We start from the raw sequence: 12022 nt of genomic DNA on the forward strand, positions 1-12022 counted from the left end.
GGCGAGGCGATGGGAACCAGGTCCGGATTGGCAGGAATGGCGCGGAGACCGCAGCGTAGCGTGTCCGCCCAGGACATCAGGGCCTTCGCAACCCAAACCGAGGCAAAGGCCGGAGAGAGGGATGTGCCCGCTGCCTCGAAGGCGGAACGGGCCAACCTGTCAATAGTACGGTCCGTAGGGTCTTTGAGAGACATACCGTTAGTGAGTGGAAGGACTGTGTGAGAAGACAGGCGGGAGATTGGGGGGGGGGGGGGGGGGGTCGACCACAGGGGAGTCTGCCCAATCCTTTCGAAGACCCTCAGGAAAGGGATAATGCAAATCGATGGACTTACCGCTGGTAAATACCCTGTCCGGCTGTTGCCTGTGGCTGCGCAGTAACTCAGCGAATTCTGGATGTCCGCTGAATGTGTTCTGGGCCCGCTTCACCCGCTTAAACGAGACCTGGGTGCTCTGGGAGGAGACGGGGTCCGCCTGTACCTTCAAGGTCTGGTTTACTGCTTCTATCAGGCTATTCACCATGCGCCGAATATCAGCCGCCTGCTCCGAGTCCTGCAGGGGTGCCGCATCGGAATCATCCTCGGAGCAGTCAGAAGCCTCCCTGGAGGACTGACGGTCTGGACCTGGGGATGAAGGTGAAACCTGGGAAGAGTCTGAGGACGAGACCTGGCGGGTCCGTTTCTGAGCAGCAGAGGAGGTCCCTGCAATGGGGCTCACCTGCTCCGGAGGCGAGTGCGCCGGGTCTGCGGGAATCTGGGCGAGCGACGGCAGCAGGCGCACTGCTTGCGCGATGGTCCGAGAAGCCTCAGAGAGGGAATCTACGGACTAGGACAGGGACACTAGCCAGTCGGGGGGGGGGGGGGGACGCAGGGCCCTGCAGCATATGGCGCTGTGGCGTCTGCGGTATCAGAAACGTCGGCCGCGGAGTCCTGCGGAGGCTGCGCTTCTGTAGAACAGACGGAGCATAGTGGGGCGTCCTGACCCTGGGAAAATTTGGACTTGCAGGAGGAGCATGCAAAAAATAGTGCAAAGGGGGCCTGCTTGGATTGGGTGGGCTTAGCCTTAGGCATGGTGAAAGCAAGTACTCTCCCTGGTGGCTGCTAGGAAGGAGACAGGAGAGGGTTAACTCGTCCCTAAACTCAGAACGCTACCTAGTGAGGGCTACTCCTTAGGAGCAGAGCTTACCCAGGTCCTGCGTGCTGCCCACCAGTCCAGAAGGGGAAGTCCAGGAGAGCTGGGCAGAAGACTCAGAACGCCGGCGCGCTGCAGCCTAAGGGGACCAGAGACAGGCTAAAATGGCGAGGGGACGCTGGGGGAGGAGCAGCATTCCGGCGCGAAAACCGGAGGATCCACAGCCCCCACCATCAGCCAGGAGGCAGAGCAGTGGGAGGATACAGAGGGAGACGACCGGCGGCCAATAGCGCTGCAGCGGGGGCGTGGCTAGGACGCAGGAGCGACTAGGCCGAGACCGGGGGCTAAATTTATGGAGAGGGCCTGGGGAAAGTGCAGGAGAGGTCGGTCCTACCTGTAATCGGTGGCGCCGGCCCAGCGACTGATGCGGTGCAGGCAGGGCTCCCTGCCCCTGCCTGTGTACAGCGCTACTCGTCCAGGAAGACTCCGGGGGAGAGCGTGCTGAGGCAGGGTAGTGGACATCATGATGGGGGTTGCAGCCCCCTTGCAGGAGAAGGCAGCGTGACAGGGCCCCATCGATTACACACGCTGCGGAGGATCCATCCCTGCTGTACTCCCCTATACGCCCTTTGGGGTGATACCGCAGGGCGAATCAGGGGTGCCCACAAAACAACCTGCCCACACGCGGACCCCCGGGAGCGGTACCACGGGGATGGACGGGGGAGAGGGCCCGAAATCTCAAGCCCCTGCGACCCTGGGGAGTGGTACCCACAGGGCTGCGGAGGATGAGTGAAGAGAATACCTGCAGAGAAAAAGACGACAGGTATGAGAGTGATGAGCGGCGCCGAAATAAAAGAAAAAAAAAAGCGCAAAAACATACATGGCTGAGGGGGGCCGAGACGGCCCACATCAGCCTCCTACGACACTAAGCTAAAAACTGATCTGAGCCCGCCTCCGGCTCGGGGTGTATACTGCTAGGGAGGAGCTAACTTTTTATGTTTACTTAGTGTCAGCCTCCTAGGGACAGCAGCATAACCCATGGTCCTGTGTCCCCCAATGAAACGATAGAGAAAATCTGCTTCCCAGTTTTCCATGCCCGGGATGTGAACTGCGGAGATGGTGGAGCCTGTGACTTCCACCCACTGCAGAATCCGCCCGACTTCCTGGAAGGCTTGACGACTGCGAGTGCCGCCTTGGTGGTTGATGTACGCGACGGCAGTGGCGTTGTCCGACTGGATTCGGATCTGCCTGCCCTCCAGCCACCGATGGAAAGCAAATAGGGCTCGATATACTGCCCTTATCTCCAGAATATTGATCTGAAGGGACGATTCTATTGGAGTCCAGGTTCCTTGAGCCCTGTGGTGGAGAAAAACCGCTCCCCAACCTGACAGGCTCGCGTCCGTGGTGACCACGGCCCAGGTTGGGGGGGGGGGGGGGGCGGAGGAAGGATTTTCCCCGAGACAGATGTGGGAAGGAGCCACCACTGAAGTGATGTTTTGGTTGCAAGTGAAAGAGGTTCTTGTCGAGGGAAGCAGCACTCTTGTCCCATTTGCGAAGAATGTCCCATTGGAGTGGCCGTAGATGGAATTGCGCGAACGGCACTGCCTCCATAGCTGCAACCATCTTCCCCAGGAAGTGCATGAGGCGCCTTAAGGGGTGTGACTGACTCCGAAGAAGTGACTGCACCCCCGCCTGCAGAGAAAGCTGTTTGTCCCGCGGTAGCTTGACTAACGCTGGAAGGGTATGAAACTCCATCCCGAGGTAAGTCAGTGATTGGGTCGGCGTCAACTTGGATTTCGGGAAGTTGATGCTCCACCCGAACTGCTGGAGAGTCGCCAGAGTGACGGTAAGACTTCGTTGACACGCCACCCGAGAAGGGGCCCTGACTAGGAGATCGTCCAAGTATGGGATTACCGAGTGGCCCTGAGTGCAGGACCGCCACGACGGATGCCATGACTTTGGTGAAGACCCGTGGGGCTGTCGCCAGGCCGAAGGGCACTGGAGGTGTTCGTCCCCGATGGCGAAACGCAGGAAACGTTGATGTTCGGGTGCGATCGGCACATGGAGATAAGCATCCTTGATGTCGATCGATGCTAGGAAGTCTCCTTGTAACATCGAGGCGATGACTGAGCGGAGAGATTCCATCCGAAACAGTCTGGTTCTCACATGTCTGTTGAGTAGCTTGAGGTCCAGAACGGGACGGAATGACCCGTCCTTTTTTGGCACCACGAACAAGTTGGAGTAAAATCCGCGACCACGTTCCTGAAGGGGAACGGGAATCACAACTCCTTCCATCTTTAGAGCGTCCACCGCCTGAAACAGTGCGTCTGCCTGTGCGGGGGGTGGGGAGGTTCTGAAAAAAAACAAGCCGTAGGTCGAGAGCTGAACTCTATCCTGTAACCATGAGACAGAATGTCTCTCACCCATCGGTCTTGAACGTGTGGCCACCAGGCGTCGCCAAAGCGGGAGAGCCTGCCACCGACCGAGGATGTGGCTAGATGAGGCCGAGAGTCATGAGGAGGCCGTCTTGGAGGCAGTGCCTCCTGCGGCCTTTTGGGGGCGTGACTTGGACCGCCACGCATAGGAGTTCCTCTGGCCTTTCTCCGGCCGGTTGGACGAAGAGGATTGGGGCTTGGCGGAGGGACGAAAGGACCGAAACCTCGATTTGATTTTTCTCTGCTGCGGTCTCTTAGGTTTGGACTGGGGTAAGGAGGAGTCCTTTCCCGAGGATTCCTTAATAATCTCATCCAACCGTTCGCCAAACAAACGTTCGCCAGAAAAAGGCAAACCAGTTAAGAACCTTTTGGAAGCAGAGTCTGCTTTCCATTCGCGCAGCCACATGGCCCTGCGGACTGCCACGGAGTTAGCGGATACTACAGCCGTACGGCTAGCAGAGTCCAGGATGGCGTTCATGGCGTAGGACGAAAATGCTGATGCCTGAGAGGTCAAGGAAGACACATGCGGAGCAGAATTCCGCGTGACAGCATTAATCTCAGTCAGACATGCCGAGATTGCTTGGAGAGCCCACACAGCCGCAAAGGCCGGGGCAAAAGATGCGCCCGTGGCCTCATAAATAGACTTCACCAAGAGCTCTATCTGTCTGTCAGTAGCATCCTTCAGGGATGAGCCATCGGCAACAGACACAATGGACCTAGCAGCCAATCTAGAGACTGGCGGATCCACCTTGGGTGAGTGTGCCCAGCCCTTAACGACTTCAGGTGGAAAGGGATAACGCGTGTCAGAGTGCCTTTTAGCAAAACTCTTGTCCGGGACCGCTCTGGGCTTCTGGACAGCGTCCCTGAAGTTAGAGTGATCAAAGAACGTATTGCGCGTACGTTTGGGGAATCGAAATTGGTGTTTCTCCTGCTGAGAAGCAGACTCCTCTACAGGTGGAGGCGGGGGAGAGAGATCCAACACCTGGTTGAAGGACGAAATAAGATCATTTACTAAGGCGTCCCCCTCAGGGGTATCAAGGTTGAGGGCGAAGTCAGGGTCAGAGCCCTGAGCTCCCACGTCCGCCTCGTCATCCTGAGAGTCCTCCAGCTGAGATCCAGAGCAGCGTGAGGAGGCCGGGGAAGAGTCCCAGCGAGGCCGCTTAGCCGGTCTGGGACTGCGATCCGGGCAGGAGTCTTCCGCCTGGGACCTAGGGGCTATCCTGGGAGCGTGCTGTGGCGCGGACCGAGAAGGCCCTGGAGGAGACAAACTAACAGAGGCCGGGGCCTGTGAAGAGCCCGGTCTGGACTGCAATGCCTCAAGGAGCTTAGATGACCATTTGTCCATATAGACTGTGCAATGGATTGAGAAAGTGACAGTTTCTCAGCGAAAGAGGCCAATGACGGTGACTCTGTCCCTGCAGCCTGCTCAGGAGGAGCAGGGGGATCTACATGAGCCGAGGGGCCCACAGGTGCCCTGGGCTCCGGCTGAGCAAGCGTGGCAGGAGTCGAGCATTGATCACAGTGAGGGTAGGTGGATCCCGCAGGCAACATAGCCCCACAAGAGGTACAGGCTGCGAAAAAAACCTGTGCCTTAGGGGCTTTGCTCCTTGTGGACGACATGCTGTAAGCAATAAGTGTCCCTTAGGAGAGCGACCACTGAGGGTATATGGGAAAGGGTTAAAGAGCCATTTCGAATATAATATAAATATCTATCTATCTATCTATTACCCTAGGGGAACCAGCACCGGGTGACCGGTGTGGCTTACCAACCGCTGGTGTCCTCCAGATTCCCTGTCGTGGGTCCCCCGGAGCTGTAGAGCTGTGCAGCTGCAGCATACACCGGCAGAATGCCAAACATGGCCGCCGGAGCTCTCAAGGGGGGGGGAGTGGAGCCATGGGCGGCGCCGGCAAAAGGCGGGAATCTGGAGGCCCCATAGTGGTCCATGAGAGGGGAGGGGAGACATGCAAAGATGCTCCAGCCCTCTGTCGGTAATCCCGCCCTTACCCCTGACAAGCAGGCCTGGGGGCGGGATTTTTCGCGACCAGGCCGCGATTAAGCCAGGGACTAAATTTAAGGCTGTGCCCGACAAGCAGGCACGGCCGGCGCGGAAGTCCGATGAAAAAACAACGGACGGCGCTACTGGGGAGAAAGGCAACCTCTCTCCCCGTACCGTCCCCCCATGGGGACACAGAGTACCTTGAAGGTGCAGGGCCCGATCCCTGGGGATGAAAACGCTCCGGTCCAGCAGGTTCCACCAGGGGCTGCAGATGGAGCACGGTCTCAGCAGATGAATGACCGGTGAGGCTCCCACTTCTCCCAGAGCCGCATAAGGGATGGTGAAGGAGAAGGCATGTGGCTCCAGCCTTTGTACCCGCAATGGGTACCTCAACCTTAACAACACCGCCGACATAGTGGGGTGAGAAGGGAGCATGCCGGGGACCCCATAGGGGACCTCTTTTCTTCCATCCGTCATACTATGTATGAGAAATCTTTTTTTTTTTTTTTTTTTCTATGAGTGGATGTGTGCCTCCTTCCACACAAAGCATAAAACTGAGGAGCCAGTGATCCACGGGAGGGTGTATAGGCAGAGGGGAGGGGGTTACACTTTTTTTTTTTTAAAAGTGTAATACTTTGTGTGGCCTCCGGAGGCAGAAGCTATACACCCAATTGTCTGGGTCTCCCAATGGAGGGACAAAGAAAAGGACCTTTCTGCAATTATAATAAAAAAAAAAAATATAATACAGAGCAAGAAGTTATCAGTACAAACCCATGCCTCGAATCTCCTAAATAAATGTAAGGTCTTCAACATAGGAATTCAAAGAACACCAAGTCTGAAGAATCATATCCCTCATTAAGTATAATAATCTGTATCAGTATTGCATGTAATCATAAAGTCTAACCAGTGACCGCTCTAACAGATGCCACCATTACTTGCATTTCCCCTTTAACATTTCACCCTTTAGCTCATTAAAATTAAAGGGATATTCCCATCTCAAAAAGATTTAATAATAAAAATAAAATTAGCAAATGCCTCCAATTACAAATGTTGTATATTTTTTCTGATTAGCCATGTCACTTACCTCATGGTCAGGGCATTGCAGGATCTTAGCTATCCATGGTTATGACCACTAGCAACTAACTGACTATATGCGTTGTCGTAACCATGGATACCCAAGGTCCTGCAATGCCCTACACATGATGTAAGAGACATAGTGAATCAGAAGAACTATACTACATTTCTAACTGGAGGTATTTGCTAATACTTTTAGACCTACTACATATTGGGATAGGATCTTGGAGACGGAAACACAATTAGAAATCTATTTTAAGTGTAGGTTGTAAAATATTTTACACTTGGCTGTAAAATTTAACATACTATTATGCACAGAACCCATGAGGACAGATTAAAGAAAATATTATATTGCACTGGATGCCAACGAGAATCCTAGGCAGATGAATATGACAATGTGAATTAAAAACTTTCCATACCTTAAAGAAATCATTTTTCTGCAAGTTGATTAAAAATCCAGTCCAGAGCGGGCTCTTAGAAGGAAGTCTTCTGGCCAACCCGTCAGAACCAGCACATTTGGAACACAAAATCTCAAAACCATGTGCCTAATGGGAAACCAGGTACATGATGACATTGCACAATATAGATTTTTTTTAATAGCTAATGCTAAAAGGTATCATTTATTAGGAGTTTCTGCATCTTATTAAATAAGGGGTTGTAACCTGCAAACACCATGGTCTGTCAGTTAGGAGGTATCACCCCAATTCCCCCCCAAAAAATGGAAGCCAGATAGACATTTTTTTGCGAAAAATGTTAATTCTGGCACCAAGTAAACCAATTATTACAAGTCTAAAAGATTCCCCAGACTTATTAAGCAGCATAAGCCACTTTGGTACAGTCTGGTGCATTTTAAGGGTTACTAGTCTAAGGCTGCACCTCCCCCAAAAAAATAAATAAATAAAATTTGGACCATATTGATAAACGTGTCCCACTGTGATCAAATTATTAACCATCCTTTAAGACATGGTATAAAAGTAGCCAATTATTTACTTTGCTATTCATCAAAAGCTTTGCAGCTTTTATAGTGTAAAGGAAGAAAATGTAACCACCATTTGCACAATTATTTTTTCTTCTTTTTAGTTAGGTTTAGTTGGAGGGAGGCCTGGACCACCATGGCCCAACAATTCACCACCAGAAATTAATATAAAGGGCAGCTTTACTCTACTGTAGCCATGATTGCTTTGTGGCACTCAAGCAGCCCAACAATGTGCCTGTTATGTAGTTTGGAGTGTCCTAACCCTCCTTAGTTTTTCATCAAGTGTATAAAACAGCAGTCTTGATGAATCCGCTTCTTAAAATTATGCACATGTGGCAGTTGGACATGAACATTTAAAAAGGGAACCTATTGGTTGATTCATTTTGACCAAACAAAATTAAGGCAGCTTGAATCAAGGGGCAAATTTGCTTTTAATATTTCCATTTACTGCCTGCAAGTAGAGAACTGAGGATGTGAGGCACAGATAAAGAAAGACTTTATATAAGAAATTAAGTTAGCTTTATTCACATGCAAATAGAACCCTAGAGTAAACGATTGTGAGCATAGGGAAATCTGTCCCTCTAGACCAAGATGGCTACAGAAGGGAGGACTGCATGAGAAAGAATGGATAATAAACAAGTATTTTCTCGGTGGGTATTACACCCAAGTAAACAGTTTACCAGCTTCATCCCCAGTTCATGTGCCTTGTACTTGGGATGAGAGACAGCAGGAAGGGCGAATCCGCTGCGCTTGTCGGGATGGAATCGCTGTTGGTGGAGCTGAGCGTATAAACACTTTGTAAAGGTCACCTGTAAATAATATTAGTAACAGTGGGTATAAGCAGGATGGGTGATCGATGGCTGACTGGTGAGAGAACAGACTGCATGGCATGAACGTACCGATGTGTACAGGCACCTTTCAGGTTTGAAATGATGAAACGCACGGCAGGCTTTTAGGTCAATAGGGTCTCGGAGGTAAAAAGCTTGGACTGCCGCTGACACCAACTGCGGACGCTCCTTTAATATAGCTGCGATCTCAGCAGGAACCAGACAATGGGCTTGATGGAAAGAATCCTTAATTTTTTCAGGATACCTGATTATAAAAAAAAAAAAAAAAAAAAGTCAATTGCTAATTTAATTACGTTTAGTATAATTTTATTAATCTGATGCGGTCCCCTAAAATGCGCTGTAAAGGACTGGAGTCCAGAGCAGAGGTTCCCCTCATTCGTTTTAGGCCATTTGCTGCATTAATTCTAGGTTTACAGCAGCAGAAGCAGTTCGTGCCACCCTGTGCGCTGTGAAGTCCTCTGAATTTGGCCACATACATGAGAGAGAAAGCAAATAGCAATTAGGCCAGTTTCACACATCCGACATTTCGCAGCTTTGCCGAATCCGTCACACTCCAGTACAGTGTAATACAGTACACTGGCATCGCGGCAACCTCCGGTCACATGCTTCATCACATGACAGCATGTGACCGGAGCTTGCTGCAATGCCATTGTACTGTATTGCACTGTACTGGAGTGATGGATCCGGCAAAGTGGCGAAATGCCGGATGTGTGAAACCGGCCTAATTCATACACCCCGAGCAGATTCCATTGGCCAACATTATTGTACAGTTTATCTATACAAGTATTAGATTTTCAGACAATTCCTGTCAGACATTGCAAATAATAATAATAATATAATTTCTTTAATAAGAAAACTTTGTAATATAGAGTACTTTGATCCTTGTAACTACAGGTTTTTGAAGAAAAAAATAAATAAATAAATAAATAAAAATAAAATAAATATCCATCTACAAAGTCTCATGTAAACAAAACGAGGTAAAAAATGAAATGATACCCTTTAATTCGCCGCTCGGTCGCTTTAGTAATAGAATCAGATGCTATAAAGGCCTCTGGATGAGCAGAGAGTAACCTCAGTGCCTGCAATGCGGTCATACCGGAAGCCGGGTCGGGCAGATCTCCATCTTTGTGCACGGGTATCATGCACAGCTTGCCATGGTAAAAAAAGACCTGATGAGAGAATAAAGATAAAAATATAAATAAATAAATTCAGCACCACAAAGTAGAATCTCTTCACAGTTGGGCTCAGATTACAGGGCTGGTATCTGCATTATTATAGAGACCAAAAAGACAACAAGGCCCTGTGCGCACTAGAAAATGGAATTTTCTTAAGAAAATTCCGCAGGCTCTTAAAGATTTCCGCACCTGCGGGGAGAAAAAAAAAAAAAAAATATTCTGCAAAAAAATCCGCACCGAAATCCGCATGCGGTATGTTGCGTATTGTTGCGGATCTGGTGCGGAATTGCCGCAGGTTGTTCCCTGCGGGATTTCACAGTTCTCCCCGCTCCTGCTGTCCGTGGTGCTGAAGTCTCCGGGCCGTGCTTTTGTCCCGCGCGGCTTCCTCCGGCGCTCTGCTGTTCGCTGCATATGCATGAGGCGGCCTGGAAGCAGGAGAGCAGTGTCCGGAGACAGCCTCGCTGGAGAAGGCGAGTGTAAGATCAGCGGTGACTTCAGTCAGCTGATGTGCAGTGACCGCTGGAATCCTCCACCTGTCACTGCAGAGAACATGAGTAAAGTCACCGCTGATCCCGGCGGCTCACTTCACTTACGTCTTGACCCTCACAGTGAGCAGTCATGGTCTATGGCGCTCATTGGAGTGCCTAGTGTAGCAGAGCTGGAAGAGTCGTGGGACATCTTGTGGATTAGGTCAGACCTGGAGGGCTGTTATTAGGGGTTAATAAAGTGGTGAAAGAGGGGGCTTTTTTGTCTTTTATTTCGAATAAAGGATTTTTGGGTTGTTTGTGGCTTATTTACTTTCACTTGCAGTTTAGTGATGAGGGGGTGTCATAGATGCCTGCCATCACTAAACTAGGATTTCGTGGCAGCTATGGGCTGCTGCCATTAACTCCTTCATTACCCCAATTGCCACCGCATCACGGTAATGGGAAGAGCCAGGAAAAGTCCGGAACTGTCGCATCTAATGGATGCGGCAATTTCAAGCAGCTGCTGGCTGATATTTTTAGGCTGGGGGGCTCCCCATAACGTGGGGCTCCCCATCCTGAGAATACCAGCCCCCAGCTGTGAGGCTCTCCTGGCTGGTTCTTAAAATTGAGGGGGGACCGCACGCCTTTTTTTTTTTTTATTTATTTATTTATTTTTCTGTACACTATAGACCCGCCCATTGGCGGCTGTGATTGGTTGCACTGAGACAGCTGTCACAGTGTGGGGGTGTGTCTGCCTGCAACCAACCAATCACAGCCATCGGTGAGCAGGGAAGAAGTGCATACGAGATGGAATAAGGAGCGGCTGGCTCTGGAAGATGAAGAGCCGCCGCGAGAGCAGTGTGACAGCCGCCCGGTCATCGATGAGTATGAAGCACTTGCTCCTACCCCTTTGGTCCAGATTCTGTTCCCCATAAACTTTATATGGGTTGCAGCATCTGGCCAGATACTGGGGATCAATCCTCCGCTGACCCAGAGTCAACGGGTGATTGAGCTGCCAGCCCTTGAACCCGCAGGGACCTGCGGAAAACAAGTGACATGCAATTGTTTTTACTGCGGGAATCCCGCAGCAAAACATGCAGCTGTCAAAATCCGCATAGTGCGCACAGCATTTTTTTTTCCCATAGGATTTGCTGGTGAATCACCGCAGAGATGTTATGAACATTTTCTGCAGCGAAACATGCAGGTAATCCGCGGCAAAAACCGGCAAGTGCGCACAGGGCCTAAGGCTGTGTGTGCATGCTGCATTTAGTGCAGTTTGTTGCCCAAAACTGCATGCCTTTCCTTCCCCGGAAAAGTCTATGAAAATTCAGAAATACTGTGACCACGCTGCTTTTTTTTTACCTGGCAGAAAAAAAAAAAAAAAAAAAAAAATATACATACAAAAAACACACAGTATGTCTATTCTGTGCGCGTTTTTTTTTGTCCAGTGTTTTTTTTTTGTCCTTACTGCCATGGATTTCACCAAAAAGCAGAACAAAAAAAAAAAAAAAAAAAACCACGCACACACTTTTTCGGCTGCATTTTCTGGCACAAGGTATAGTTTTGTTGTGAACACGTTTTCTGCAGCATGTGGACTTAGCCCTAGTATGTCAGAATAGTCTTAAAGGAGTTGCCTATGAAGAAACGTACTTACACGATTGGAGCTATTTTCTGGCTTCAGCCACTTGGGCAAGAAATCGGCTGCTTCTATCAGTAAAAATTCTCCATCGTTGTCCTCAACCCTGTATTAAATGTAAGAGTAGCATAAGAACCTCGCACAGTAAGCGGATGGGTGTGCAAACAATTATTCTGTCCAGCTCTCCATGACAATCGGTAACACCAATTCATAGAAATTGTTATATTTTTAAACAGTCTACCGGCAGAAGAGGTAGGAAGGAGACCACCAAAACGTCACTCTCCAG

At 50.2% G+C, this 12022-nt stretch overlaps 1 protein-coding gene across 4 annotated transcripts in view; it reads right to left on the bottom strand.

The window, feature by feature from the left end:
- Positions 1–12022, bottom strand: part of ECD (ecdysoneless cell cycle regulator) — a 34078-nt gene that overhangs the window by 12440 nt on the left and 9616 nt on the right. For all 4 annotated transcript variants that reach the window (XM_075348947.1, XM_075348946.1, XM_075348943.1 and 1 more), the window contains exons 4-8: positions 11755–11842; positions 9455–9627; positions 8510–8702; positions 8291–8419; positions 7054–7179 (exon numbers count right to left, since the gene is read on the bottom strand). In XM_075348947.1, the coding sequence (XP_075205062.1) occupies positions 7054–7179; positions 8291–8419; positions 8510–8702; positions 9455–9627; positions 11755–11842 (709 nt within the window). The remainder of the gene's footprint in view (positions 1–7053; positions 7180–8290; positions 8420–8509; positions 8703–9454; positions 9628–11754; positions 11843–12022) is intronic.

The sequence above is a fragment of the Anomaloglossus baeobatrachus genome, chromosome 5 (assembly GCF_048569485.1).
Source record: "Anomaloglossus baeobatrachus isolate aAnoBae1 chromosome 5, aAnoBae1.hap1, whole genome shotgun sequence".
Classification (NCBI taxonomy): Eukaryota; Metazoa; Chordata; class Amphibia; order Anura; family Aromobatidae; genus Anomaloglossus; species Anomaloglossus baeobatrachus.